The following is a 27,710-nucleotide window of genomic DNA, read 5'->3' as shown; positions in this document are numbered from 1 at the left end:
ATGACTGTCCTGCCTTTTTGCACCTCCCTTTCTTCATGTGTTCAATACTTTTTACCCCGTTTCATTTCTGGACATCTGTAGTTAATTTCTTTGCATGTGTGGATTGGATGTGTTGTTACTGGTGACGTCGTGTCAACAGCACCTATAAATATATTTACTTATAAAACTGATGTGTTCAACACACATCTGACACAACTTTCATCAGCATGAGAAGACTAATTCTTGATGTTGGCCTGACTTTGCACAAACACTGTTAATAGTTCATGTGGAATCTTAACCCTGGTTACAGATGCAATAGATCCAGATCCATGTTGTACGAAACTGGATGTAGTGTTGTTACACTTTACTGTAGTGATTCAGACAAATCAAATTCCTTTGGATTTATTTCTCCAGTAGTTAAGTCACTTAGTAGTTCAAAAACAGAATATCTCAAACACAAACTTGCTGGGAGCAGGCGGTAAAATCACATGATGTAAAAACTTTAAACACAGAGGGCAGAAATCACACGTTCTGGAGTGATATCAACAGACAGTACTGCCTTGATTACACTCTGTTACAGACACGGTCATAGACAGCTGGAGATGTGATGGTTATGTGCAGAACGGCAGCAACTAGCATGGTTTACTTCACATGAGGGAAGCGAGGGCTTTAAAGCAGCAATGTGATCTAAGGCCAAACAACCGTGTTCATGCAGGTCTGAAGTAATATGTGAAACTGGTTTAGCATTTTAGAAACTCCTCAGCTTTTCTGTAGCAAGAGATTTGAAGGAACTCGATCACACAGCATGGTGGCAGTACTACAGCTCCTGCAGTCAGGACTGCTTTGTGTAGAATCAGGGGGAAATAAATTTTGTTAACCCGAGTAGATTTTTCTCAATCCTTACTAGTCCTCAAATGAATATCTCCTCCAAGTCTTACAATTTATGGCTTGAGCTTGAGCCAGGGGTGAACCATGGTGAGGATGGACAGGACGGACGAGGCCAGGCCACAAGCCCCGACAAAGCCTGGACCTGTAGGGTAAATCCCCAACCGGTCCAGTGGGATGAAGACATCACAACTGTTCTTCACCAGGTCCAACAGCAGTGGCGGGTTGCTGTACAGCACAGTCCCCACCAGATGAAGCTGTCTGTAGAGCCAGCCAAAACCCATGGCTTGTGTGGCAGGTGAGGAGGAAGAGGGAAGGTGGTCAGGTGGCAGAGGAATGCTGGGGGAGGATGGCTGTTTGCTGGTTGTGGAACGTGCTTCGCGCTCCATGAGAAGATGGAGCTCGTAGGCATCTCGGGTCAGGTTCAGGATCAAAGCAAAGAGGTAGTACCTGCAGGTTTAACCACACAGTTTGTTTAACTCAATTTTAAATTTCAGTTACCTGAAATCAATCACTAGAAGATAACTGTGATTCCTTTGTGACCCTGATATGAAGATGACTGCAAGCACACTTCAAATCAGGCTTTGAGTGCATGTGATGCAAACTCAAAGCCCTGTGGGTAACTGCTGGAAGTGGACACAGGTGAGTTAAATACCATGACTTAATTTCCCACACAAAGGCATCACACCAGCTCTGGTTTAAAGCTCCGCATGTCCTCTGAAACAGGTTCGTTACCACTATCAGTAAACAGACTTGAACCTTTTTATTATGAGCGCTTAAAGTACTTTCAAATTAAAAGCCTCAGTGACACTTTCACAGAGGAATGTCTGGTGTATTCTTACACACTCGAGTGCCATGTTAGACATGTGGACTGAAGGAGCTGCAAACCGAAACCTGAGTCTAACAACAAGTTACTTAGCCTTCATAATTGGAAGCACTCGATTAACTGGATTAAGCCCACTGCTTCTCATTAACAGGTTCATCCTGCGCTACTTTGTATCTGTTGTCTGCTTACATGACAGGTTGTCAGGTCACTATGTTGCGGCTGTAGGGTTGTGCAGTCGCTCTGTCCAATGGCTTGACTTACTCTGTAACCTCGGTGAGGCTGCCATAACTGCACACGTCACCACACAGTTCTGATTAGTTCTGAAAAAGGTTTTCCAGAAAGCTGAACAGGGACAGCTGTAAGGGACCAGAGGCTCACTGGGGAGGCAGCTCAGTTCAGCTGTATTTATACAGCGCCAAATCACACCAACAGTTCCCCCAGTGTGCAAAATAGTGTAAAGACCCTATAATAATACAACATAATGTTGCTAATGAACGACATGGAGGATTTTTAGGCCCTCAATGCGATCAGTAGATGTACATATAGTTTGATCTGTGGAGCAACATGACACTGTTTACACAACCAGTCCTGCATGTATTTCTTCCTCACACACCTGAAAGATCTCTGACTCCACTTGTGCTGGTCGAGTTTGGAGATGAGACCGGTTTTTCCCGCCCACAGCACATTGTCGCAGGCAAAGTACATGGCTCTGTTAAGGTGACTGATGGTCAGGCACAGCCGCAGCACGCTGTCAGAAAGGTGTATGGCCCTTTTGGCGGCCTCCAGGGCCTCCACGGAGTTGCCCAGGCGTAGCACTGTGGAAGAACCAACACCAGTCCCACTTAAGCTTTGGTACGTGGAAACGACTCAGACTCGCTCTGGCTGTTTTACTCACACTTTCTTGTCAGACTCATGTGTGCCTCCAGCTGACTGACAGTTCTGCGGATCTGAGCTGCTTCGTCATTTTGCAGAGTGGATCCGAGCAGCGCGCAAGCATACTGTGCAGCCCTGTGAACGCACAACGCACAGTCATTATCAACAGACACACACGTCTCCAGGACGGAAAGCAGTGCGCTTAACAAACTCAACTACTCTGTGCAGCTGCAGCTGGCATCTTAAGGCCGCTTGATTTGAAACCAGCGCAGGAAGAGCTGCTCCTACTGAGCAGATAAAAGTTCCGCTTCAAACACGGAACTCAGTCTGCAACATCCAGCCGACGGTTTTATCACATTAGCAGAAATGAACAAGCTCGACGAATCCCGCGTCTCAACCAGCAACGTGCCAAACGTCAGTAACGTCACCTGAAAACTCTCTCCTTGGCTTGGCTCTGGGCATTAAAGCGAACCCAAGAGTCCATGTTGGCTCGCGGCTCGTATCTGCTGCTCGGCTAGCTGTCAAACTGCTAACTTATCTTTAAATGCTTTAGTGCGGTTGTTTGTTTTAATGCCAGAAGAGCTCCTCCGTTTTTAGCTCTGCTTTCTACGCTTAACTGTCCGAGTAGAAAACAAGAGGGTCAATCCAGCGCTTCTAATTCTTCTTCTTAGTGATGTGTTGGTGGCGAACGAAACGGCTCTTAGAGCCAATTCTTTGACATGAACGACGCGAGCCGACTAATTATCGCGAGCCGTGTTTTTTCTTTTCTTTCTCTCACCCTCTCTCTCTCTCGCACTTTTTCTGCTTTGCGCTGAGCAGAGGGGGAGGGCCGGTAGTTACACTCACAGTAGCACAGGAACAGAGCGGGAGGAAGAAAGAGAGCCAGGGACAACAACGTCACATTAGAAAGGTATAGTAATCATCCACAACTATTTTCAGTTGCGGATGATAAAGGATTCAGAAAGTTTATTCATGCAGGCCCATATGACAGAGAATGTGCATGTTCTTTTTGTTTTCACGTTTCAATTTATATTTAATTGTGTTGTGGTTTGCAGTGTTTTGTGTTGTCCATCCATCCATCCATTTGCTTCCGCTTATCCTTTTCAGGGTCGCGGGGGGCGCTGGAGCCTATCCCAGCTGTCATAGGGCGAAAGGCGGGGTACAACCTGGACAGGTCGCCAGTCTGTCGCAGGGCTAACACATAGGGACAGACAACCATTCGCACTCACATTCATTCGCACATTCACACCTAGTGACAATTTGAATTATCCAATTAACCTATCCCCACAAGCTGCATGTCTTTGGACGGTGGGAGGAAGCCGGAGTACCCGGAGAGAACCCACGCAAACACGGGGAGAACATGCAAACTCCACACAGAAAGACCCCGGCCTGATGGTGGAATTGAACTCAGGACCTTGTTGCTGTGCGGCAGTTTTGTGTTGTTTCACTTTAAATTTGTTTAAAAGGAAAAAGCTGAACATTTAAATATTTAAAAGTTGAAATGTGAATAGTTGGTTTTTGTATTATATGATTTATTTATTACATTTTATGTGGAGTGAATAAATAAAAGTATATTTACGGTACCCTAGAGACAAAGCACGTACAAATCCCGAAGCACGTACAAACTCCAAAACACTAAAAACTCCAAAACATGTACAAAACACAACGGCAGTGCTCCAGAATGCTAGGCGCTAGGCGTGTTGAGCTTTTGTTACCTGGTGGCTACACAAGCCAGCAAGTACCAACGACCGGATTTGGTGTGATCTAGGTAGCTCTGTTTTGGAAGTTCACTTAATGCTAGAAATGTGTTATGAAGTTTGTACGTGCTTTGGAATTTGTACATGCTTTTTGGAGTGCTTTGTGTCCAAAAAGGGGCCACCGCATATATTTATATATAAACATATATAAATAAAACAACTTTTTTAAAAAAATAGTAATTCTTTTTGTGCATAATTTTATATTATTATTAATAATAAATTAATTAAAGCAACAAAACAACCTGAAGACCCGGCTCTTTTTAGTGAGTCGAGCCGAAAGATCCGGTTCTCTAAAAAGATCCGGAAATCCCATCACTACTTCTTCTTCGGTTGAGCTGCTGCTCGGCAAAGCAGCTGACCCGCTGGCGCCCCCTGTGGACCGGAGTTTGAAACCGGCGCTGTAGAGCCTGTTTTCTTCGAAAAATAAGTGACCTTTCGGTAAACTTCATTTGTTTTATCTTCATGGATGTTTCCCACATTCCAGAAACACGTGCTGATTTTATTATTATTATTATTATTATTATTATTATTATTATTATTATTATTATTATTATTATCTTCTTCTTTTTTACATGTTCTTATCTGTGCTTATCTTAGGGGCTTCCAACAGTGGCGGAGCAGTGGGTTATTATTTGTGTAGATAAAATAACAACGAAGCATATACTATACAAATGTAGCACAATTTAAAGACTATTGTACTGTGTTGCTACATATATGCAATAGATAAAAGACAAAGCTTACATAGAACAAATGTGTTTATATGTGAAAAAACAGAAATGTGTTCTACATTATTATTAGATAAATCTAAAGTAGTTAATCTCATAAAAAACAGATTACAATAAATAAAGTGCACCAAAGTTTAATGTGCTCTTAAATTTAGATTATCTTAAAGAAAGAAAGGATTATTTTGTAAGAAGAACACATTTTAATTAATTAATGATTTATTGTTTTTATTTTTAATAATTATTAATATATTAAAGACTGAGTTTTTTTCCTTTACCAAATATTTATATAGTGCATTTTTATAGCTGTGGTTCCTCTACAACAACTGGAGGAAGAACCTGAGACACAACCTGCGGCAAACAGAGGCCCAAAACGCTGCACAGAACAACAAGAATGACTTTACAGGTGAACTAACCAACAATCATCAGCAACTTTGACCAACATTTCCAAATGGAGTTTCCTGAACAAACAACACCCAGAAAAAGACAAAGAGATAAAATAGTTTGTTTTTTTTGCTCAAATGAAACATTTTTACAAAAATACACTTTTATTACTTGCAGCTCATTAAAGTCTGTATCTGCAACATATTTTTTTCGTAGCAGACCCACAAACCCTTTGTTAATCCTCATGTTGTGTTCATTTCCTGGTTAAACAAGTTTGTGTTCCGGGTCAAAATGACTCATCGTGTTTTGGAGAGAATGAAGCGACTCACTGAACCAGAGCAAGAAGAGCAGAGTCGCATAAATGATCATAACTACAGCTCACCCCCTGAACTGGACATGTGTGCATCATCTCCAGAAGACCTGTCCAAAGAGGTCGAGGATTTAAGGAAGCATAAACAGGGATTATGTTATCTGGCTCCGACCTCTGTCCACATCAGTTCAATTATATAGCTTCTGATAAATATGTACCCAGTGTATTTTTCATGTTCATGCTTTGGTATTTAAGAAATATCTTAACGTTACAGATGAAATATAGAAACAAATATTTTAATCAGATTATCTGAATGTAGCCAAGCATCTGAGACACTTTTCCTCTGATCGTGCTGATCGCACATCTGTATCAGTGTTTGTTCTTTGCACAAGGTAGTCTTCCTGTGCCCACACAAAGTCACGCCACTGCATGAGCAGTTGTCGTTGCACTGTCCAGGAACATGAATTGCTCTTCTTTAGGAGTAAGGGAACCAGATTCTATCTATGCACATATTTGCAGTCATTAACATTTTGTACATTGTGGCATTTGAATCTGACAAAACCAAACTGGGGATATTCGTTGGGATCAAAACCAACAGCACCAAGAAATGCAGGAAGTCAGGGGCAGTGGGGTGAGTGACTAGAACACCAGGTCAGTAGTTTACAATAATTAGCCTGCTACACTCAGCTGCTGTTGGAGGCTCCATCTCAGCACCTCTCCTCAGGACCTCCAAAAAGTGACCTAAAGATTGCTTAAACATAAAAGATAAGTTGTTAAGGGTTAGGAATTAGCTGCTATGCTGGACAATCCAGTGGGCGGTCGACTCCCTTCACTATTACCTTCTGGGATGTCCATTCACCCTCTGCTCAGGTCACGCCCTACTGCAGTCTGGCTCTCCAGCTTTTTAACACTAAGCTGGTCCATAGGCCGGGAGCACAGATGGGAGGGGTAAGCTAGGCTGGATGGCTCCCTGGTTAGATTTCTGGGGGTGTGTGTGGTTTGAGGCTTGGCTACAGGGGAAGGGTGGGGCAGTGGATTCAGAGGGCTGGTGCTCGTTGTCTAATCATGCCTCCCTTATTTGAGTAGCACGCAGGGATCTGGAAGAAGAGTGGCGTTGGAGAGATGGCATCGCAGCTGGCTGGACTAGGAAGTCTGAAAGACAGCGTGCGGATTTGGGTCATCGTGCAAATAAAGTGAAATATGCAGCACAAGCAGTCAGTCCTCATTGTGGCTTCTTCTTAAGGGAGTGGCAGGTCTTCAGTGACTGCAGGATCGTTGTCTTGCAACATGTACTCTCGCTTAGTCAACAGCTCTAGTTTGTCCTCCTTAAATCCTTCTTACAATCCCACAGAAATCAGAACTATCAGAGATATAGTATCCAACCCCCCAAAATAGCTCAAATAACGTTACATATTGAATCCAGTTTACAGTTGAAGCCTTTCGTCGTAATGAGCGAGGCCTGTTGCTACGGTTACTCTACAAACACACGGACAGAAAGGAAGTTCTCAGACACCCGTCCCTGTATATTTTACCCATCGCGTAACCCTATCCCAATACCTATCACCACTAGATGGTGGTAGGTGAGTTATACTCCACGACGGGCCTTCTTTAACACAAGGTTCGTCAAAGCTTTAGAACTTTGGAAGAAAACATCGTGGATTATTTGAGGGGCAACGCATACGTTTGCAGTTTCCTACTAATTATTGTTTCCTGCAAAGAACTGTGTAGTTCAGCACTCAGTGTGCAAACGGACGCAACACTGAGCTGGTTCATTAAGTGACTTTTGTCTACATGTGAGCAAAGTCATGTTTCTAATAAACCACAATGATGACTGGTCGCCATGGGTGAAATAAAATTCAGAAAGCCTAGAAATATCTTTTTATTTTTAATCGATACCAACTGTAAATCCTGCAGCTCACATGGAAAAGTACAAGTACATGTTTAATAGTGATGAATAAAGAGACAATAGCAATCTACAGGTGCTTTGGTAGACACATCATGAAAGTGACTGGTTGTAGAAAGATCTGGATAACATGATAAAAATGCGATGGTTTGCACAACCCTGTGTGAACAGAGGAAAACCAGCGTGTATCACATGCTTATATCGTTCTTGCTAAAATGAAGTAGTGCTAAGCATACTCTGAAATATTTAACTCACCAAAGACTAAGGCAATAAATAACACTACTCAGGTACAAAGAGTCATCTGTCAGTAGGACCTCTGTTCTCTCGCACACCGTCTCCACATCGCTGAAACCTGAGGGAGCCACAGAATATCGCAGGATTCGAACAGCTGAAAAACCAACTCACAATGTGCAACATCGATCTTTATAGTGTTTTCTTATATCCAGTGTCGGTGCATCTACTGTTACAACAAAAGGCACACATCACAAATATTCATATGTTAATGGCTGATCACTGTAAAGCAGCTGAACCAGGCAGATTCCACAGTGTCCAAGCATCTCTACACAGACTGGTTGGTACATGTATTCACATTTAGATCAACACACAACATTCCCGTATAATATAGTTCCGTTTTCTCCAGAATTCTTTTTGTCAAGTCACAAGAAAGCAGATTTATCTCTACATGGTACAAACGCGCCTTTGTATGTGAGGCCGTGTTGTGTGCAGTGTATTTGAACTCTGTGGCAGATCCAGCTACACTCGTACAGACAGTACACGTGGGGAGCTGACTTTGCCTTTAAACGACACATCTGTGTGGTTTCAAGACTCTTTATGTAACAGGTGTTTTGGAGGACAGAAAACAAAGGCACAGGGTGTATTTGGGTGTGTGCTGTACTGTTGGGGTGCTCGAGTCAGACACTCCTCACCGAGGTGACGTTTCCCATACATTTAAGGGAAATCAGGGAAAAATCCATCACACCTGCATGAAATGCAGTCATGTTGAAGATTACAAGAGAAATGATGCATCAGGGTTTTACACGAGACAGCCAATGTCCAGATGTGCCCATTATATTATTATTATTATATCTCTTTGATAGTTAACTACAAGCACTGAGCTGATTGATGAGATCTTTACACTTTATGGCTCAGGAGGCCGAGCAGATTGTCTACGGGTCGGGTCGGTGCTTCAGGTTTATCTACGAGCCAAAGTGTCCTCGGCGAGACATTTAACCCCAAACTGCTCCGACGGATCCACTGGTGTGATAAAGTGCGATAATAATATATGTGTAAATGGGCGAATGCAGCCTGTAGTCATGGCTTCGACTACGACCCAGACTGGGCAGGATGATTGAAATCAGCTTCCCAACCAGAACTCGTGCACACAACCAGTCAGAGTTCAAGTAAACTGCTGCGGTCACTCAGAGGACAGAAAGGCACTGGTGTCAAAGGTACAGACTGGTGCTAGATGCTGAGTCTGACCATGCAAACACTGTCTGGGTTTCTGTCTCTGCGTGTGAGAAGTTAGTTGCTGTCTTATGAGTTCACTCTGCTGTGAAACTAAATGTTGGCGTCAGGATCTGATCGGCCGACCTGTTAGTTTTGGTACCGAGTCACAGACTGACTTCAGCCTGACGCTGTGACTCTGCACTGTACTTATGAGGTAATCTGGCTTTCATGAGTTATATCAACCATTTGGTTACATACAGAGTAGCACTGTTTCATTACAAAGTACAACAACACGGCGTTAAAGCTAAATGTTTTGGGCTTTTTTGTCTTTTGGTACAAAAATAATATAGTAATAATATAAACCAACGTAGAGTGAAGAGCAGAGTACAAGTACGCAGATGGAATAATCCATACCTCTACATCAGCTCTGACGTCAATGACACATAAAGAGAAGTGTAATGTGCTCAGCGTAGATTCACTGACAGCATTTTCCAGAGGTATGCAGTTTCCTGTCTGAGGTGCTTTTGACTCCAGACTGGATTTTTAAACATCTGTTTATATTCCATGAGTGAATGTGCAGAACACTCCTGCAAGAAGAAATCCAACTTGCATATCGGAGAATTGAATATCTGAAACAAATCCCTGGATTTCTCTACTGGTGGGTTCAAATGTCGCCTGCCTTGACTTTAGATTCTTAGGACTAAAGCATTAGGAAAATCCCAAAGACATCAGCATATATGTGTCTGGACAGACCTTTTGGTTACAGTGTGTATGTGCGTTTCAAAAAGCATGAGTGATTGCTACAAGCATGATTGGTTGTTGATGGTTTCTGACTGACTTGCTGGAGAAATCCTTTTGAAGAAGAAACAAAGAAGCAACCATGTGTGTCTGGTGTGTGCACATTCAAAGACTCCAGACTGCTGAGGGTTCTCAGTTCGCAGGCCCTGGGTCAGTCAGTGGCATAGTGTGCAACACCTCATCCAGAAGCTGCAGGGCACGGTGCAGGTGGACCTCCACCCAGCAGGGAGTGTGTTTGATGCTCTGACGGGGGTAGTCCGGCCCCCAGCCTTTCACGAAGCTGAGCCGCAAGATACAGAGTCGCCTCAGGTCATCGACGCCAATGCCTGCTGCTGCAGAGAGACCTGCCAGTGAACAGGGAGGGGGAGGGGTTAATATCAGAGACCATATAAGGACATTTCCACCTGCTGTTGGTCGGTGTTTGGCTGTACTCGGTCACTGTGAATGGAATTAGTAGATTCTTAGTATATTTAAAAGTTGCTGTTTTTCCCCATCATGACAGTTTCTACCTTTAACTCCACTGTGAGTGTTGTGCGTGTCTCAGCACTTACTAACTGCAGGTGCAATCCCTCCGACGCTGCCTGGACCAGGAATGTTTCCTGAGACAGCGGCTGCCTGTGCAGCAGCTGCAGCTTGAGCCGTGGCTGCCTGCTGCTGCATCTGTCTGTGGCACTGCCGTAGGTCGAATACCTGACCGAGACACAACTGGTGTACACTGTAACAGCAAACCACCTGAGGCATGAAACTCATGAATACTGCTTTACTTTCCTCCCATTGCCCCCAACCAGTCACAGCAGATGCCCGCCCCTCCCTGAGTCTGGCTGGTTACTTCCTGTGAAAAGGGAGTTTTTCTTTCCCACTGTCACCAAGTGCATGCTCAGTGGGTGTCATTGATTGTTGCCATTTTCCTTGTTTTATTGTAGGGTCTTAAAAAAGCACCTTGGTAATAAATATATGTAATATATGCAGTTTATTACTGAGCATTTTAAGTGTTTGGTACAGTGTTCTTGTGCCCAGTGTCACCTATAAACCCAGTGCTGCTCACAGGTGTTCACAGTTTTAAAAACATATGACTAGGGATGGGTATTGTTTAGGTTTTATCCGATACCGGTGCCAAATCGGTACTTTTGAAACGGTGCCGGTGCTTAAAGAATGGAGAACACAAACTTTGTTCAAAAACCTCTCATGTTCAGCTGTTTTTTGTAAAAATATAACAATGTTAGCCTTTTCTGCAGCTATGGGGCATATATGGTATCACTGTTGGCTGGAAGCAGTGCTTAAACAATGGAAAAAACACAAACTTTATCCAAAAACCTCTCATGTTTAACTGTTTTCCACTTTTTCTTTGGTCATTTTAGCCTTTTTGTCCAGGGTGAAGGGAGCATCTGCCATCAAACAAGAAGACAGCCGCATGTAGCTATGATGATGTTTGCTAGTTCACCTTACATGCATTAATGTAATAACGTGGTTAGCCTACTCAACGTAAATTACAAACGAACAACATTAAGCTACTCACGCAGAGAAGAACGGCTGCTGCTGCATCATCATCCTCATCATTTCTGCTACACTGGCAGGGCTAGGGGCCAGGACTCTCCTCTTCGGGTTTTTGGAGGATGTTGCATAACAGGCAACCCACCCACAGTAGATGTGCACAGTGTGAGGTCTCGCAGCAAGCTATCATACGGCGCATTTCTCGGCTTTTAAAAAAAACGCTATACGTCGCCAGGTGTTTCATCAGATTCTTGGTGTTACCTCCTTTGACAGTATCACAGTATCAGCTTAAAGCACTTGTTGCTGCTGAGTTTGCATATTTTGCTGTGAAGTACAGCCAGACTTTGACCGCTTCGCCTTGGACATTTTTAATCTGTAGCTCTGCTCTAAAAGAACGTACGTACCTGGGCCCGCCTACTATCCTCGGAAACGTAAAATTATTGGCTAGAATCTAAACTGTATCACAGCTCAGGAAAAAAAAGCACCGAAATGTGCGCTGCTTTTCCGTCTGGTTACTACCGTTTATGTCAGAACCGGTGCCATCATGGCACCGGACACCGGTACCCATCCCTACATATGAATGATGCGAGTGAGCTGGATTTATACCTTGATGTAGGCTCCAGGGTAGATCTTGTGCACAGCATCACCTGGTGCCCGGCCCGCTTCCCGATCGAGGTAGTAGCTCTGTACAAACACAGCATGGTCGCTCATACAGCGCATCCACACATCCCCCTCACCACGACACTCCAGCTGCACACCTTTGCCTATGTGTAGCCTGGAACACAGGGAAACAGGTCAGGAAGCCAGCATGTAGCTCTGCTTTGGGACGGTGTGCAGGGAAATGATGCAATGAAAATAAAACCTTTTGTGCTTATTTTGAAAAATGTCTTAGTGTCATTGTTATCACCAAATACTACCATGAGAAAACATTTTTATCTGCTTATTCAACCAGTGTTGGCTGAAGCCGACGCCACATCACTACGGGCGGTTAACTACCCATCAGAGGCCAATTTTCAAAAGTGTGGATCTGTGGAAGCAGCCCCCCAAAACAGGAAGTCAGGGTCAGCTTCTGTTTAAAAGTCCGAATCTCTGATCCTACGGGTACTGTGCAGAGTTCAGGTGGAGCCAATGGCCGAGGGGACTCGCCCGCTCCTACATCCCTCTGCTTCCCTCATTTAAGAAAACCCGGCATCTTACAGACATCCCTGTAGCTCCCCTCTAAATCGGTGCACTTGGTAACAAACTGGGTTAAATTTAGTAGTCTGGAAAACTCCGTCCCAAGGACTGGTAAATGGACTGGTTCTTATAGCACTTTTCTAATCTACCTGTCGTTCTGCCATCACGTGGTCGCAGCAGATGGCCCCGCCCCTCCCTGAGCCTGATTCTGGAGGTTTAAAAGGGAGTTTTTCCTTCCCGCTGTTGCTAAAGCACGTGTTCATGTAGGGTCATGCGATTGTTGGCGTTTTCTCTGGTTTTTCTGTTTTACTGTAAGGTCTTACAATAGAAAGTGCCACGAGGCAACTGATGCTGTGATTTTCTTCATTTCTGCGATAAATAAATTCATGATAAAAAAATATTTCACATTTTTAAAATTTTGCACAGCGGTTAGCACTGTCGCCTCACAGCAACAAGGTCCTGAGTTCAATTCCAGCACCCGGCCGGGGTCCTTCTGTGTGGAGTCTGCTCCCAGTGTTTGTGTGGGTTCTCTCCGGGTACTCCGGCTTCGTCCCACAGTCCAAAGACATGCAGTTAGCTGGGTTAGGTTGGAAATGGTTGTCTGTCTCTCTGTGTAAGCCCTGTGACACACGGACGACCTGTCCAGGATGTAACCTGCCTCTCGGCCTATGATAGCTGGGATAGGCTCCACCCCCCCCGACCCTGACACGGGTAAGCGGATTATTTTGCAGTGAAATCCAACCACATGTAATCCAGAAATGGTCACTTTTGGAATTTGAACTTCTTTTTTAATGTGTACTCAAATGTGGGACTGCTTGAATTTTAATATACAGACATTTTTAATGTATCTGTCCCAAATATCCAAGAATTATCCATATCCTGATTAATTGTGGATATTGAATGTAAAGTTCACCTGTGATGTTTACGAGCTATCATAAAGCCTCACTAATCAGTGCTGTATCGTACAGTCTCACTTTGGGAGAGGAATTATTGTAGGGTCGACCGCACAATACAAAGCGCCTTGAGGCGACTGTTGCTGTGATTTGTATAAATAAAACTGAAGGGTGATGTTCTTTGCTGAGTATTCGAAAAGTCATTGCACAGTTTGTGTGTCTGCGTCAACACACCTGGCCCTCTCACTTGCATCTGTGCGATGGACATTACTCAGCTGGCCGAGGCAGAAGCGATCACCTCCTGACGGGTCAACATAACCATCCACAGTCACTACCGGGCAGCTGGAAGGCACCTTGAACATCTCCCCCACCTGAACATCCATTTCAAAGTAGGAGACAGAGCACCAAAACTCTGGTCCTGCAGTAAGAGAGAAACATGTTTACAACAAAGTCAAGAAAACAGACGATCTGTTTGTGAAGTGCACGACTCAAAAATGATTTGGACAAATAAGAAGTAGAGATGTGTTAATAGACATTTAATATGCGTGAAAATCAGCCATATGTAAGTAAAACACATCATCAGCTTCTGTTACTCTGTGAGAAAATCTAAAGACAGATATTCAACGTACAAGCCCACAGCCCTGAGAGCTCTGAAACTATATTGTGACAATATGAGGTAGAGCGGACTGGTCCACACTGACAGATGGCTGGATCAGAATCTAGAATTTCTATGACGTCCATGTAGTTCAGTAATTAGGAAAAAGCCTTATTTTTGTGTTAAAATTTCATTTGGACAAAGTAAGTGACTGTGGGGGTGCGACTGGCTCAGCTGCAGGGGAGGGGCAGCTCAGTGACGCGGGGGGGGCACAGGCGGTGCATTTGGACTAATCACAGTCGAGAGACCAGCTCTGAGCAGAGACTGTGGAGCTGTGCATATGAAAGTTGAACTGGGAGCACAAACAGTGTGTGTGTGTGTGTGTGTGTGTGTGTGTGTGTGTGTGTGTGTGTGTGTGTGTGTGTGTGTGTTGGGTCCATCTTACAGTGACCATTACAACCACAGAAACTGAAAAACTGCAGTGGACAAAAAACCAACAACTAAGATGTCAAACTGACAAAAGACGAGCATCAAAGAAGTCTCCGTATGTAACCGCTGGGAATATTATTGGTGAACAGCCGTGTTCATATTGACAAATGGTGTCTAACCTGAATGACTGGACCCTGAAGGAGGGAAAGAGGTTGAGCTGTGATGCTGGGACCCTAAAAAGCAAAAAGATGCGTACATTAGTCTGGAGTGGCAAAAAAGCAGAACATTTGTAAGGCTGTGGCAGGCTGTGACGTTTCCACACTCGACCTTACGCTGAGACGTGTGGCTGTCCGGGGTGTGTGCATGACAACAAACATACAAAAACATGATGACAGAAGTGCTGAACGTGAACTGAACATACAATCATGGTAAAAAGAAGGACACCTTCTTGCAATTTGAATATTTTACAAATCAGGACAGAGTAAAAAAAAAACTCCTAAAGTCATGCAGAAAATAGTTAAATCAAAAAATAATGTGATGTAACATGAAGTAAGTTATTGATTGTGAGCAAACCCCTCCCCTCCCCAAACATTCAAGCACAGCACATTTGAAATGTGAGTTTTTGACCTGTGCATGTGACTGTGCACAGTGTCAGGCATCACAGCGTGCACACGCTCTGTGTGAGGCTTCATAAGGGAGGAAGTTCTGCAGCAGTGCATTCAAATATCAGAGTATCAGTGATCAGAACAGGACACATTGTGAGGCATTTCTTACAGTGATGGTTTGGAAGATGCAGAGGAGGCTGTTGGTGACCGCGCCCTTCCTGCTGGGGTCCAATGGGAGTGTAGGAGGCCGTGCTACTGCCTGTCCAAACAGCTGCGTCACAGGAAAGCAAAGTCTGATCAGTGTTTTTGAAATAACGCGCTCAAATCTGAAATGAATGTATGCAAAAGTCAAATTAACCAGTGAATAACTTACTAAACATCCGTTAGCTAAATGTGCAGAAGAAATCAGAAGCACCTTTGTTTGTTCTTTGCACTGCATATTTATTTATAATCTGCATATAATCAGCACTAAGAATTCATTTGTAAATAAAACAAATATTATTTCCAATTAAAAATGATTAGAACTCAGATATTTATCCAACATTTACTGTTTAAGTGCATGTTTGAAACTAAACAATCCTCCAGTCTGTAGTGGCTGTAAACTTCAGACTAAGCTGACAAAAGTCAAGACTATGGCCCCGCCCCTCCCTGAGCCTGGTTCTGCCGGAGGTTTCTTCCTGTTAAAAGGGAGTTTTTCTTTCCCACTGTCGCCAAAGTGCTGCTCATAGGGGGTCATATGATTGTTGGGTTTTCTCTGTATCTATGAGGCGCCTTGAGGCGACTTTTGTTGTGATTTGGCGCTATATAAATAAAACTGAATTGAGTTGAATTAAGCAGCATCATGTTTACACTGTTTAGTGTCGGGCTCAGGAGCACATGCATGAAAAGATTGGTGTTAATGAATGAATCAAACCAGCTAACGTGTCCAGCACTAACCCACGGAAACAAATATGAATGCTAACAAGTGCTTTTGATTCTTTTATTACTGGGTGAACTGGCAACAGGACCAAGAGGCTTTGATTTGTAAGAAGTGCGTTAGTACAAGGACATGAGCTCACTGTGGAATGAAGGCTGAGTCTGAGACTGCGTATTGCTGCTGTATCCATTCTGTCTATTCAAATGAGAGGGAGGTAGAGGGGGCTGCTGTGAGTGGGTGTGCTGCGAGGGATGCTGGGCAGCCTGCTGCTGAGAGGAAACCTGGGGTGGGCTTTGAGGTCGTTGTTGAATGACTTGAGCCTGTGGAGATGGAGTTTGGAGACAGCCATCACCATGACTGCCCTGCAGTGGCAGCATGGAGCCAGAGGCAGGCACTGGAAGACAAACAGAGGAGCACGTCGGACCTGGTTTACATGCTGTGACTGTTATCAACTATCTGCGGAGGAAAGATAGAAAGAAGCTTTGTCGTCCCTTAATATAAAGTTTGAGCAGTCCCAGTGTAAAACAAAAGTACACATGACAAGATATGAACATTGACAGGTTCATCAAACTGCGCTGAATAATGATCTGCTGACCTTTGGGTGACACAGCCAGGTTAGAGTATCTGGTAACAGGTGGGGGGCCGTGGGGTTCAGAAGGGGGCAGAAGGGGACTATAGTGGTCTGGAGCTGCTTGGTGGTCGGACAGAGGCATACCAGGCGGAAGGTCCATCTGTATACAATCAGGGATGTATTCTTCTTTGATTAGTCCGCTCGATGCAGCTGTGAGAGGCAGGAGGAGGTGAGGTCACACAAAGAGGCACAGCACTGATTTGTATTTAATGCTGATGGATGTATGAGTGCGAAGGAGAGTTCATATCAGACTACACCATGTAAGGGGTCACCTGCCAAAGGCCTTCAATGATGTGAATGTACTTAATATTCTAACAGAAGTCACAGTGTGACGTGGGCCTGTTCACTACAGCCGACCACTGGTGTTTTCATTTAGCTGTTTAGTGTTCGTGTAAATCACACACATACATTCCTCTGCTCGTTTCCTCATTATTTAAAAATAAAGTTGTGATATTAGGAATAAAATGAGAGAAACAACAATGCTGTCGAGTGTTGCCAGGCTCTTTTTTCACGAAGGGACATAATTATCAGAGACGCTGCTCATGTGGGACAAATGCACACGAACAAATCTTTAATGCTGTTTTTTGCTTTCATTTACTAACACTTGCATTTATGTCATGAAACATGTTTGTTTAGTAATAAGAACTGATTCATGATTTCACATTCATGTGTAACACTTCTGATCACTGTCATGAGAATCGACCATAAACCTTAAAGTAAAATCATAAATGACTGGAACGGAGCAGCAGCTCCCAGCAGTTCATTTCCTTGGACTTGTTGGTCCGCTTGCCTGTCGATCCCGCGTATCTGTTCCACTAATGCTCGCGACACCGTTCAGGCAACAAAGTAACGTAACGACTGCTGGAACAAATTACTGTCTCCTGGGAGGAATTAAGCAGTGATGGCAGAGGGAGCCAATCAGAATCGATGAGGAATTGAATCATCAAGTGGAATTTGAATTGCTACGTTCTTACTGATTCCATCCCTACGTGTGACTTTCCCACAGATCCCGGGGTCATTTTAGTCCAGCCTCTTGGCAGCTTCGGTCGTCGCTGTGTAAATGTTTTTTGACTTCTCTGTCCCGGTTACAAAGAGATGTTTGAGAGTTCGAAGTGTGTGGTTGGCTGCACAGCACAGAGTGACTCGGATGATGAGAACACGCACGCAGCTTTCTGTCAGTATCATTAGTTAGGTGGTGTCAACCACACGTCTGAGGAATACAGAGACTTCTTATAGACTGCTCATTGCATATGAATACAAACAAATCTCGAGGTCCCCAGTTACAACATAAACATTTACTAAATGTATTTTGTCACAACTACATGTGGATTGGAAATGTTCATGCTGTGTTTCTGTGAAACAGAACTCACCTGTGTTTTGAAGGCTGAGACCAACTTTTAGAGAACAGGGACAGAATAAGAGAAACATTTTGACTGAAGACATCACAACAATATCTGTCATTCATGATGTCATAATGTCATTGCAGGAGACCGTGGAGTCCACGTAAGAGCTGCTGAGGTAAAGCGTTGACCTACCGATGCCTGGTGACACCACCCTCTCATAATGGTAGGGGTTGACACACACGCTGTCATACTTGAGGTCAAAAGCATACTGGCAGAATTTGACATGCTTTAGTTCATTCTTGTGGAGGTCAGGCCAGCGCCACAGCCGTGCGTAAATCACATGAGGGAAGCCTTTCCTGCCTGCCACCTGAAGAGACAGCAAAGCAACATTACAGCAGTTCCAGTACAGTCTAAACCAGGAAGCCTGTTTTAGAGCTACGACAGGGAAGCTGTGAAGCGTAACAGGAAAACCTTTGTTGACTTCCTGCGTACAGCAGAGAATTGTTTGTGGATCTGTATACTGCTGTCTGAGTGACAGCGTTCAACAACAGTACAGATTAGCAGAGCGGAGCGCAGCTTCAACACGCATCTTAGTCCTATTGTCTCAGATTTTGGCCTCAACACTACAACACCCAAAATAAAAATACACCGACAATGGCCACCAGACTTCAAGGTGAAGTTAGATTTCACCACACAAGCCCTGCTTGCCTTGGTTACCATGATGGGAAGCCAGTGCTGCATACGCACTCATCCGCCACTTTGCATTGATATGTGTACACTGTGGTTGTGGAGGGTTGGACATGGTCGGCAAAAATGCTTCTTCAAACGTTTACACAAGGCTCAATTGTTACTAAGGGGTGAGATATCCCCACAAGACCACACCTGCACCACCACCAATGTAAGGCAGGATGGACCTGTGCTTTCATGTTGTTTCTGCCAAATCCTTAGTTTGTACAGGAAAAGTCCAGAAGCTCGGAAGTTTTTAAAATACTACAACTATCGGACACCATCGGCCATGTTACGTTACGTCCCTTTAATCACCGCTCAGCCTCGTTCTGATGCTTGGTTGGAACTTGCAGGTCATCTTAGCCACATACCTAAATGCAGTTGCTGTCATGTGATTGGCTGATTATACAGTGGGATGCAAACGTTTGGGCAGCCTTGTTAATAGTCATTATTTGCCTGTAAAAATCGTTGGTTGTGACAATAAAAATGTCAGTTAAATACATCATATAGGAGATGCACACAGTGATATTTGAGAAGTGAGATGAAGTTTATTGGATTTACAGAAAGTGTGCAAGAATTGTTTAAACAAAATCAGGCAGGTGCATAAATTTGGGCACCACAAAAAAAGAAATGAAATCAATATTTAGTAGATCCGCCGTCTGCAGAAACTCCAGCCTCTAAACGCTTCCTGTAGGTCCCGATGAGAGTCTGGATTGTGGCTGAAGGTATTTTGGACCATTTCCTCTACAAAACATCTCTCGTTCATTCAGGTTTGATGGCTTCCGAGCATGGTCAGCTCTCTTTAACTCACACCACAGATGTTCAATAATATTCAGGTCTGGGCTGAGATGAACGTTCCAGGACGTTGTTCTTGTTCCTCTGCATGAAAGCTTTAGTGGATTTTGAGCAGTGTCTCGGTCGTTGTCTTGTTGAAAGATCCAGCCCCGGCGCAGCTTCAGCTTTGTCTCTGATTCTCCAGAATCTGCTGATACTGAGTGGAATCCATGTGTCCCTCAACTTTGACAGGATTCCCAGTCCCTGCACTGGCCACACAGCCCCACAGCATGATGGATCCACCACCATATTTTCCTGGAGGCAGCAGGTGTTGTTCTTGCTGTGTTCTTTTTCCTCCATGCATAACACCCCTTGTTATGCCCAAATAACTCAATGTTAGTTTCATCAGTCCACAGCACCTTATTCCAGAATGAAGCTGGTTTGTCCAAATGTGCTTCAGCAAACCTCAAGCGGCTCCGTTTGTGCTGTGGGCGGAGCAAAGGCTTCCTCTGCATCACTCTCACATGCAGCATCTCCTTGTGTAAAGTGCGCCGAATGGTTGAACGATGCACAGCGACTCCATCTGCTGCAAGATGATGTTGCAGGTCTTTGGTGCTGGTCTGTGGGTCGACTCTGACTGTTCTCACCGTTGCTTCTGTCTCTCCGAGATTTTTCTCGGTCTGTCACTTCGAGCCTTAACTTGAACTGAGCCTGTGGTCTTTTTCTCAATATGTTCCTAACTGTGGAAACAGACGGCTTAACTCTCTGAGACAGCTTTCTGTGTCCTTCCCCTAAACCATGATGCTGAACAATCTTTGTCTTCAGGTCATTTGACAGTTGTTTTGAGACCCTGTGTTGCTGCTCTCCAGGGAAAATTAAACAATCCTTGCACACTTTCTGTAAATCCAATAAACTTCATCTCACTTCTCAAATATCACTGTGTGTGTCTCCTATATGATGTATTTAACTGACATTTTTAATGTCACAACCAACGATTTATACAGGCAAATAATGACTACTAACAAGGCTGCCCAAACGTTTGCATCCCGCTGTAGATTTACAGCTGAATAGGTGTACCTAATAAAGTGGCTGATGACACTGTATGAAAAAAACCTACAGAATTTTCTGACAGTTCAGGTTTTCACATAAAGGTCAGCTTTTAAATTGCAGCAAAGATCGGTAGGTAATTAGTCATGTAGACGGAGACAAACTCGCGGCCCGCGGCCCGTTTGCAGCCCACGTCACCCCTACTTGCGGCCCACAATTTAATACGGAATTTAATATGAAGGCAACAGGCAGAGTGTTACAGGCGGAGCCCTTTAAGAACGTAGCCTCATTCACAGTGTGGTCCGTGCTGCAGGGACAACCTGCGGGACCGCCTCTCCCATTGTGTGTGAGCGCGAGGAAGGGAGGAGAAGCAGAATCAAAAAGATGGAAGCATGTAAATATAATAAAACCACTGCAGCCAAACAGAGAGCCTGACGAGCCCAGCTGTAAGTAAGCTGTTAAGACTCGACTGTACAGCGTGTTCGAGTTTTCCTCTGAAACAATAAGCTCCGTTGGAGCAGCCTTTCAACGTCTCTCTCTGTCTCTGCTAGCAAAGTTGACCCAGACAGTAAAGCTAGTCAAGAGACCCCTTAACTCGACGTATTAGCCGGCGGTCCCTTTACTACGGTTCAGACCAGGCTGAGCTAACAAGAGAGTACAAACTGTGTTAGGTTAGTGAGAGTTATTCATAAAGAAAACAAAGATGGTCTATGTCTGCATTTTCACTTTGTTAAATACGAACAAAGTTATAGCAGAGGTGCTGCCACGTGTCTGTGCAGAAAGACAGGACCAATTTGTTTATTTGGCAGTTCAACGAAAGGCTTCGGTTAGTTAAGAGTGAGTTGAAAAAAGCTTTGTCTTATTATACAATATTTAACCTCCTAGGACCTGAGCTCTTCCACAGCAGCATTTTCATTTCTCTTTGATATTTGGGCTGACTGGGACCCGATGAATGTAAAAACAAAGAATTACCAGATTTTTGTTTCCAAGAAGAATGAGAGCCACATATCAAATCAAATCAAATCAAATCAAATCACTTTTTATTGTCACATCACATGTGCAGGCACACTGGCACAGCACATGCGAGTGAAATTCTTGTGTGCGAGCCCCACAAGCAACAGAGATGTGCAAACACAACAACACAAACGAGCAAAATACAAGAATGGCCAACCTGAAACTAATAAATATATGTACAATATATAATAGTGTATGCATTTCTGGATGTGAGGATATGAGGATATTAGTTTAAAATTTCAGTAGAACAGCGGCAGCATAATGTCCTCGTAAGTGCACATCAGGCCCTTGTAGAGCAAAATTGAGTATTTTGGTCTAAATAACCCACATATGTGGACCCAGGTCCTAGGAGGTTAAAATAAAGAAAAACACTGTTTTTGGACATAATTGTGGCTGTTTTCTTGTTCTAATTGAACACTTTAGTGTCCAACGAGACGACAGTGCCAGCAGCGGCCCCCAGCTCCTCTGAGTTGGAGACTCCTGCTCTGGATGCTTCATTCAAACCAGAGACTGACAACTTTCAAGGTCAATACAAACCAAACCAAGCAGGAAATGTGATGTGGGACGATTCCCCAAAGCAGAGCAAGACAAAGCCAATAGGATACAAAGAGTGTTGTTGCACAAAGACATCAGGATTTTGGCAGAAAGTTTGTGACGTTGTAACACTAACATTTTGTCGTTTTTTATGCCTACATGCTGTATGTGATAAACAGTGAACCTGAATCGCACTGTCAGCCCTAAACAAAACGACTGCTGCACCAATAAACCTCAAAGCACTAATAATTGTGTATAGAATCGCACTTCAGTTGAATACTGACCACAGCAACTCTAACCCGCCGAGGAAATTCGTAAACATGAAATGAAAAAAGTGAAATCATTGATAAACATACGAATCATGCACAGAAAGATCAAAGCAGTGATCAAAGTGACGCCCTTCATGCTGCAGGTGGACTGACCTGCAGCCGTCCATCTAGAGTCCTCTGGATGGTGACACACTTGCTGGGATGAACACCATTGGTGGTGACGGCAGTGATGAGAGAGTCCAGCTCGTCCTTCTTCTCCTTTAGCTTCTTCACCAGACTCTCGATGGCGCGCTTAGCAAAGCCCTCGTTCTCCCCGCCCTGCCGGTGGCACATGAGGCTGTGGACGATGCTGAGGCAGGCATCGTTGCTGCTTGGTGGGTTTACTGACATGATGGTGCTGTCACAGGGCCAAAAATGGACATTTGTTCTACTTACTAGGCATGTGACAAAAAGCAGAGACATCTAAAGTTGATGGCAGCTAAAACATGGTGTCATTCCTGTGTTGCTTACCTGGTGTTAAGTTGGTCCACCAATGAGTGACCAGAAAGTTCACTGGCATCATGATGGCCCAGCTCTGAATCGTTCCCTGTTAGTGGAGCAAGAACACCAACACTTAGTGGATCCTAGTGAGGCCACGTACACAAGAGTCACTAAAGATGAAGAAGGTGTTTCTCAGGCTGGCTTTTTGTCTCCTCCCAGTCCTGAATAGTGATTGTTTACAGATATGAATGTGAATAAGAACTGTTAACCACTTCAGCACTAAGCCACCGCTACTCTGCCTCGTCCTCAAATTATCCCATTCACAAGATTTTCAGAAAACTTGACCTCTGACCTTCATCTTGAGGTCGAGGTCACTGAAATTCAAACTGATCTGAGATTTTCAGTGGACGCAACTATGGTAGAAATGTTGAAATCCTATGTCACCTCATGCTTGAGTCACAGACTTGACTGACGATAACACCCAATCAGCTTTTTCTGCCCGAGGGTTGAAAAGGCTCCACGAGGCAGCCGGGCCACAAAGAGCTGGTTACTCTTCCTAAAGGCAAAGCTAGCTGTGAGGGCACACTGAGGTATGAAGGTACATATGATGCAAAATGTGAACATTTGTCAAATAAAATGTGAGGACTGTATTTTGACATTGTTCACACGCGTGTTTTTAATTTGCAGTTGCAGAAAAATATTCACAAATGTGCAGACTGATATCTTCACAAAGCCAGAGGCTTTAATTGAATAATTCAAATTTTCTTCATCTTAATAAACGTTAGCACATTAGCACTGAGTAAATCCACACAGACATCAGAAATCCGTGATCAGGGAGAACAGAGAACAGCAGAGACGGTGGAGGCACAGACGTGTCCACGCTCCTGTCTCCGTCCTTTTAGGATTCTGTGATGGTGGAAGATGGTTTGCCTCCCACTGACAGCACTGGGAGGCAAACCATCTTCCACCATCATTGGACCTGCTCAGGCGATTAACAACTAATTATTAATTCACATATTTACATCATTTTAGACACTTTGTGTTAAAAAGCAGGATGACAGCCACAGACATTTTGAAACCAACTTTGTGGTCTGACTGGTTCTGTCTGATCTTTACTGTACCAACCACGGGTCTGTTGTGTGTCACCCAGCTTCCTCATCAGCCATCTACTACAGATGATGATCAAGTATGTGATCATTACTACAATAGAACCTCAGAAATATGCAACACCATATGTGATTGTTCATGTTTATGTGGTTTGGCATTCATTCTTTTTTCCTTTTAAACAACAATAACAAAGTTTTAACAAGCCGTTTAACAACATTCATTTACTTAAATCATTGCAAAGTTCCCTGATGTGATTCATGGATTTCATCTGCATGAAATTTCATTAGAAATCAAATCAATCTGCTGCATGACACCAACTTGGCACAGTCGCCTTTTAGCATAATAAACATGGAGGTACTGAGGGAGACTCTGGTTTCAGAGGTGAAGTAACGGTCCTCTTTTACTGCCAAGCTGGGTCAAACTGAGGCATATCCAAGCTGTCACAGCAGCATACTGATCAGTGCATTTATGCTATATAGCTAGCTAGCTAACATTGTTTCTTCATTCATGCTTTTTTTGCTGCTGCATCTAATTAGAAGTGAAGGAACTGTGATGTTTGCACTGATGTCCTCATTAATCAGAGTGCTAATGTACTAAAAGAAAGCTCTGAACAAACTTACCATGGCTCTGTGTGCATTGTGATTGTGAATCAGGCATGGGGAAAGAGGACAGCACTCCTTTGCCTCTTTTCCACTGGTGCCTACTTGGTTTGACTCGATTTATTGATGTGGTACTCAACTGTAATGTCACTTTTTTCCAAAATACTATTTCGAGTTTAATCTTGATTTTTTTTTTTTTTTTTGGGGGGGGGGGGGGGGGGGGGGGATCTGCTCCTAATGCTCTTTTGCAGATTAGAGTGGACTTCAGCAAAACATCTTCCTCTCTCTGCTTCTTGGGGGGAGGAGGGAACAGAGAACGTGGCCCCAGAGTGCTCAGGGCCTGGATCTCTGTGAGTGCTGCCCACTGAGCCGCAGCACCACAGTTCCTAAGTCCCTGTGGAGGGTGGGATGCACCAAAACTTCCATCGGTGGTTGTCTAATGAGCTGCCAATGTTTTCCTTTCGTACAGACACCTGGGCATCATTTTTGTCTCCAAGGATATCCATGTCAACATCATCCCCCTTGTCTTCTCCGCATCCCTCTTTCCAGTCAAGAAGCCGGTTGAAGAGAGGAGGAAATTCAGCCTCCGGGACCAGGATTCTGGGAGTGATGCCAGTGTGTGCCTGACACGATACAGATGCAGAGGGGATGGGTAGTTTCCCCAAGACAGTCAACCCACAACAGCTGGGTGAGGGCAGGATGCGACATCCTTAACCTTCCCACCACCAGCGTTCCCCTGAGAGGATCCAATGTGAGCCATACCCACTAATGCTCAGCTTTGACAGCTAACAATAGCTACACAGTCACAAGCTCACTTGAGGTGCTAGCTTTAAAACCGCTTACTAAAAACAATATACTGTGACGAAAAAATATAATTCCAGTGTAGGAACATTTGTGAAAGCGGAAAAACCCACGTTCATGGACCTGCATCAACAAGCACTGGATAAACTTGGTCGGGGACCACTGAGGAGGTCTAGTGATCTTCATGGGGAAGAAGGAATGCCTGGTGTGGCCACTAAAAAAGGGGGTTGGGGACCCCCTGTCCTTGAAGCGACTGGTTTGTCTTAGCCTGGCGTGGTAGACCGTGACTGGTCACACCAGAGGGCGCTTCCCACAGTGAGATACCAAGCAAGATACCAAAGGTAAAAAAGAACTACAACTTTACAGACTGAAGTGTAACAACATAGTAAATGTCATGCAGCATTTTGTAACAAAGCAAATGGTAAATGGCCTGTATTTATATAGCGCTTTTCTAGTCCCTAAGCACCCCAAAGCGCTTTACATATCCAGTCATCCACACATTCACGCACACATTCACACATTGGTGATGGCAGCTACATTGTAGCCACAGCCACCCTGGGGCGCACTGACAGAGGCGAGGCTGCCGGACACTGGCGCCACCGGGCCCTCTGACCACCACCAGTAGGCAACGGGTGAAGTGTCTTGCCCAAGGACACAACGACCAACACTGTCCAAGCTGGGGCTCGAACCGGCAACCTTCCGATTACAAGGCGAACTCCCAACTCTTGAGCCACGATCGCATATAGAATTACCTCAAGGTTCATACTTTAAAACTGTACAGCACAGTCTTGTGAATGTTTCTTTGCACCTTTTTTGCAAACACATATGCGAACTTTGAAATATCTGCTATTTGCTTTAAAATGAAATGCACAGTGTGTTCTGCGCACAGTTTCTAAGCGTGTGGAGAAGGTAGGATATTGTAATGCAATACGGCCTTTTACTATAGCCTAACTCATGGAAAGAATACAGGCAGCCGCTGCTTTTAGTGACTGCTATACTTTCCTAACCGCACACACACTTCCCTAAACATGCTGTTCATGAAACAGGAGCACCAATATAATACTCGCAATGCAAAATCACAGTTGAATGGACACGGCCACGCCAAACTGACCGTGTCCTATGTGCTTAACAAAACCTGAACAGTTTCCAGGCCATTCATTCCAGTCAGTGACATTCCGCACATCCCGAAACCTGCTGCCTCGACATGCCCAGCTGATATAATACAGATATAAATATGAAGGTTATTTACATTTTCCACTTAAACTTTACCAATAAGATTGGACATATTTGAACGCTGGAACCGGAAAACGGACGATACAACACCGGTCAGTATGTACCAAACGGGACAGTAGAAAGAGCAGTTGTTGCATTTTAAAAGCAACAATTTAGCAAGCTAACTTGACTCTTCCTCACGCTTTCGTAACAGCAATGACGAAAAATAGAATCAAAGATAGAGAAACTATTTCTACTTACACATCAGCCAAAGTAGAGAAGAACTTGGACAGAACGATCGCTGAGCTATTCGACAATTGCCTCAAGTGTTGCACTCCGACAGCTCTGCGTGCTGTGTCTGCTGCCCAGAGCTGCCGTTTGTGTTTATAGCGATTTTTGTTAGATCTGAGTGTCTCGCTGTGTTCACGGGGGGATTTCTCTGTGAATTCCTGTAGTGGAGAAAGCCAGCGTTTCTCAGTGGCTCTACTGCGCTAGCTTGATGTTTCTCAGTTGTTTCATCCCTTTATCAGACCCACTGTCTCCTCGTGCATCTTGCCCCTTCCTCTCGTGCACGCCACAATAACAATAGCTGGGAGACGACGTGCGCGTCAGTGTCTCGACACGCCGCAGCCAATCGGCGGCCAGGTGTCACAGGGCACGCACCTCTCGGCCAATCGCGCCGCGGTTCTCACAGCAGGACCGCTAGCCACGAACTGTCTGGTTCGCCTAGATTGGCCCGCGAGACTGTTTTTCTAAAGTGGCGCCGCTGAGGATTAGCCCCGAGTCACCACCACCAACTGGAACGGCACGGCTCGGTATTTGAGCACGACTCCAGCTCACACTGAATACATCAACAACGCATGTTAGTTCACTGACACGTCATTTACATGTGCAACAGCACAACTTTGGCCTTCTAGCAGCAAAAACAGGGAAAATGGCACTCGGAGAATCCTTACACGAAGACTGCGGTAACGTCCGTGGGGGGAGGGGGCTATGCCATGATCGTTTTAAATCAGCTGTGACCCTTCTAATGAAAATTTTAGATCCTGTCTCCCAATAACAAGCCAGAAGTGCTGAGATTGTTGCAGAAGAATGGACTCAGTGAAACATTCACAGTCCAAACAGAACATTTTGTTTCCAAAATGTCAGATCTGTGAACACCACGATTTCTCCCAATACGGTGAC

General features: G+C 44.4%; 2 protein-coding genes across 6 annotated transcripts; both read right to left on the bottom strand.

Annotated features, from left to right (window-relative positions):
* Positions 1-365: 365 nt before the first annotated feature.
* Positions 366-3,255, bottom strand: pex11b (peroxisomal biogenesis factor 11 beta). 3 transcript variants are annotated; one of them, XM_004560983.4, is made up of 4 exons: positions 2,992-3,255; positions 2,586-2,698; positions 2,304-2,505; positions 366-1,314 (listed from the first exon to the last, which is right to left on the bottom strand). In XM_004560983.4, the coding sequence occupies exons 1-4, from the start codon at positions 3,045-3,047 to the stop codon at positions 921-923; spliced, it is 765 nt and encodes a 254-aa protein (XP_004561040.1). In that variant the 5' UTR covers positions 3,048-3,255; the 3' UTR covers positions 366-920. The 3 variants fall into 3 exon arrangements, with proteins under 3 accessions (XP_004561040.1, XP_004561042.1, XP_004561041.1); XM_004560985.5 differs by lacking the exon at positions 2,992-3,255 and adding an exon at positions 2,780-2,981; XM_004560984.5 differs by lacking the exon at positions 2,992-3,255 and adding an exon at positions 2,783-2,981.
* Positions 3,256-7,599: 4,344 nt separating this feature from the next.
* On the bottom strand, positions 7,600-27,468 carry smad10a (SMAD family member 10a). Of its 3 annotated transcripts, none has more exons than XM_004560981.5 (13): positions 26,787-27,467; positions 22,837-22,912; positions 22,480-22,723; positions 18,155-18,329; positions 17,990-18,013; positions 16,584-16,769; positions 16,131-16,382; positions 15,242-15,343; positions 14,647-14,700; positions 13,678-13,861; positions 11,981-12,149; positions 10,435-10,588; positions 7,600-10,227 (listed from the first exon to the last, which is right to left on the bottom strand). In XM_004560981.5, exons 1-13 carry the CDS (start codon positions 26,788-26,790, stop codon positions 10,016-10,018), a joined length of 1,836 nt encoding a protein of 611 aa, XP_004561038.2. In that variant the 5' UTR covers positions 26,791-27,467; the 3' UTR covers positions 7,600-10,015. The 3 variants fall into 3 exon arrangements, with proteins under 3 accessions (XP_004561038.2, XP_004561039.2, XP_076735470.1); XM_004560982.6 differs by having other exon boundaries at positions 10,435-10,573; positions 26,787-27,464; XM_076879355.1 differs by lacking the exon at positions 10,435-10,588 and having other exon boundaries at positions 10,050-10,227; positions 26,787-27,468.
* Between the last annotated feature and the right edge of the window lie 242 nt (positions 27,469-27,710).

The sequence above is a fragment of the Maylandia zebra genome, linkage group LG22, assembly GCF_041146795.1.
Source record: "Maylandia zebra isolate NMK-2024a linkage group LG22, Mzebra_GT3a, whole genome shotgun sequence".
Taxonomy (NCBI): Eukaryota; Metazoa; Chordata; class Actinopteri; order Cichliformes; family Cichlidae; genus Maylandia; species Maylandia zebra.
This window is presented reverse-complemented; position numbering and strand designations above follow the sequence as displayed.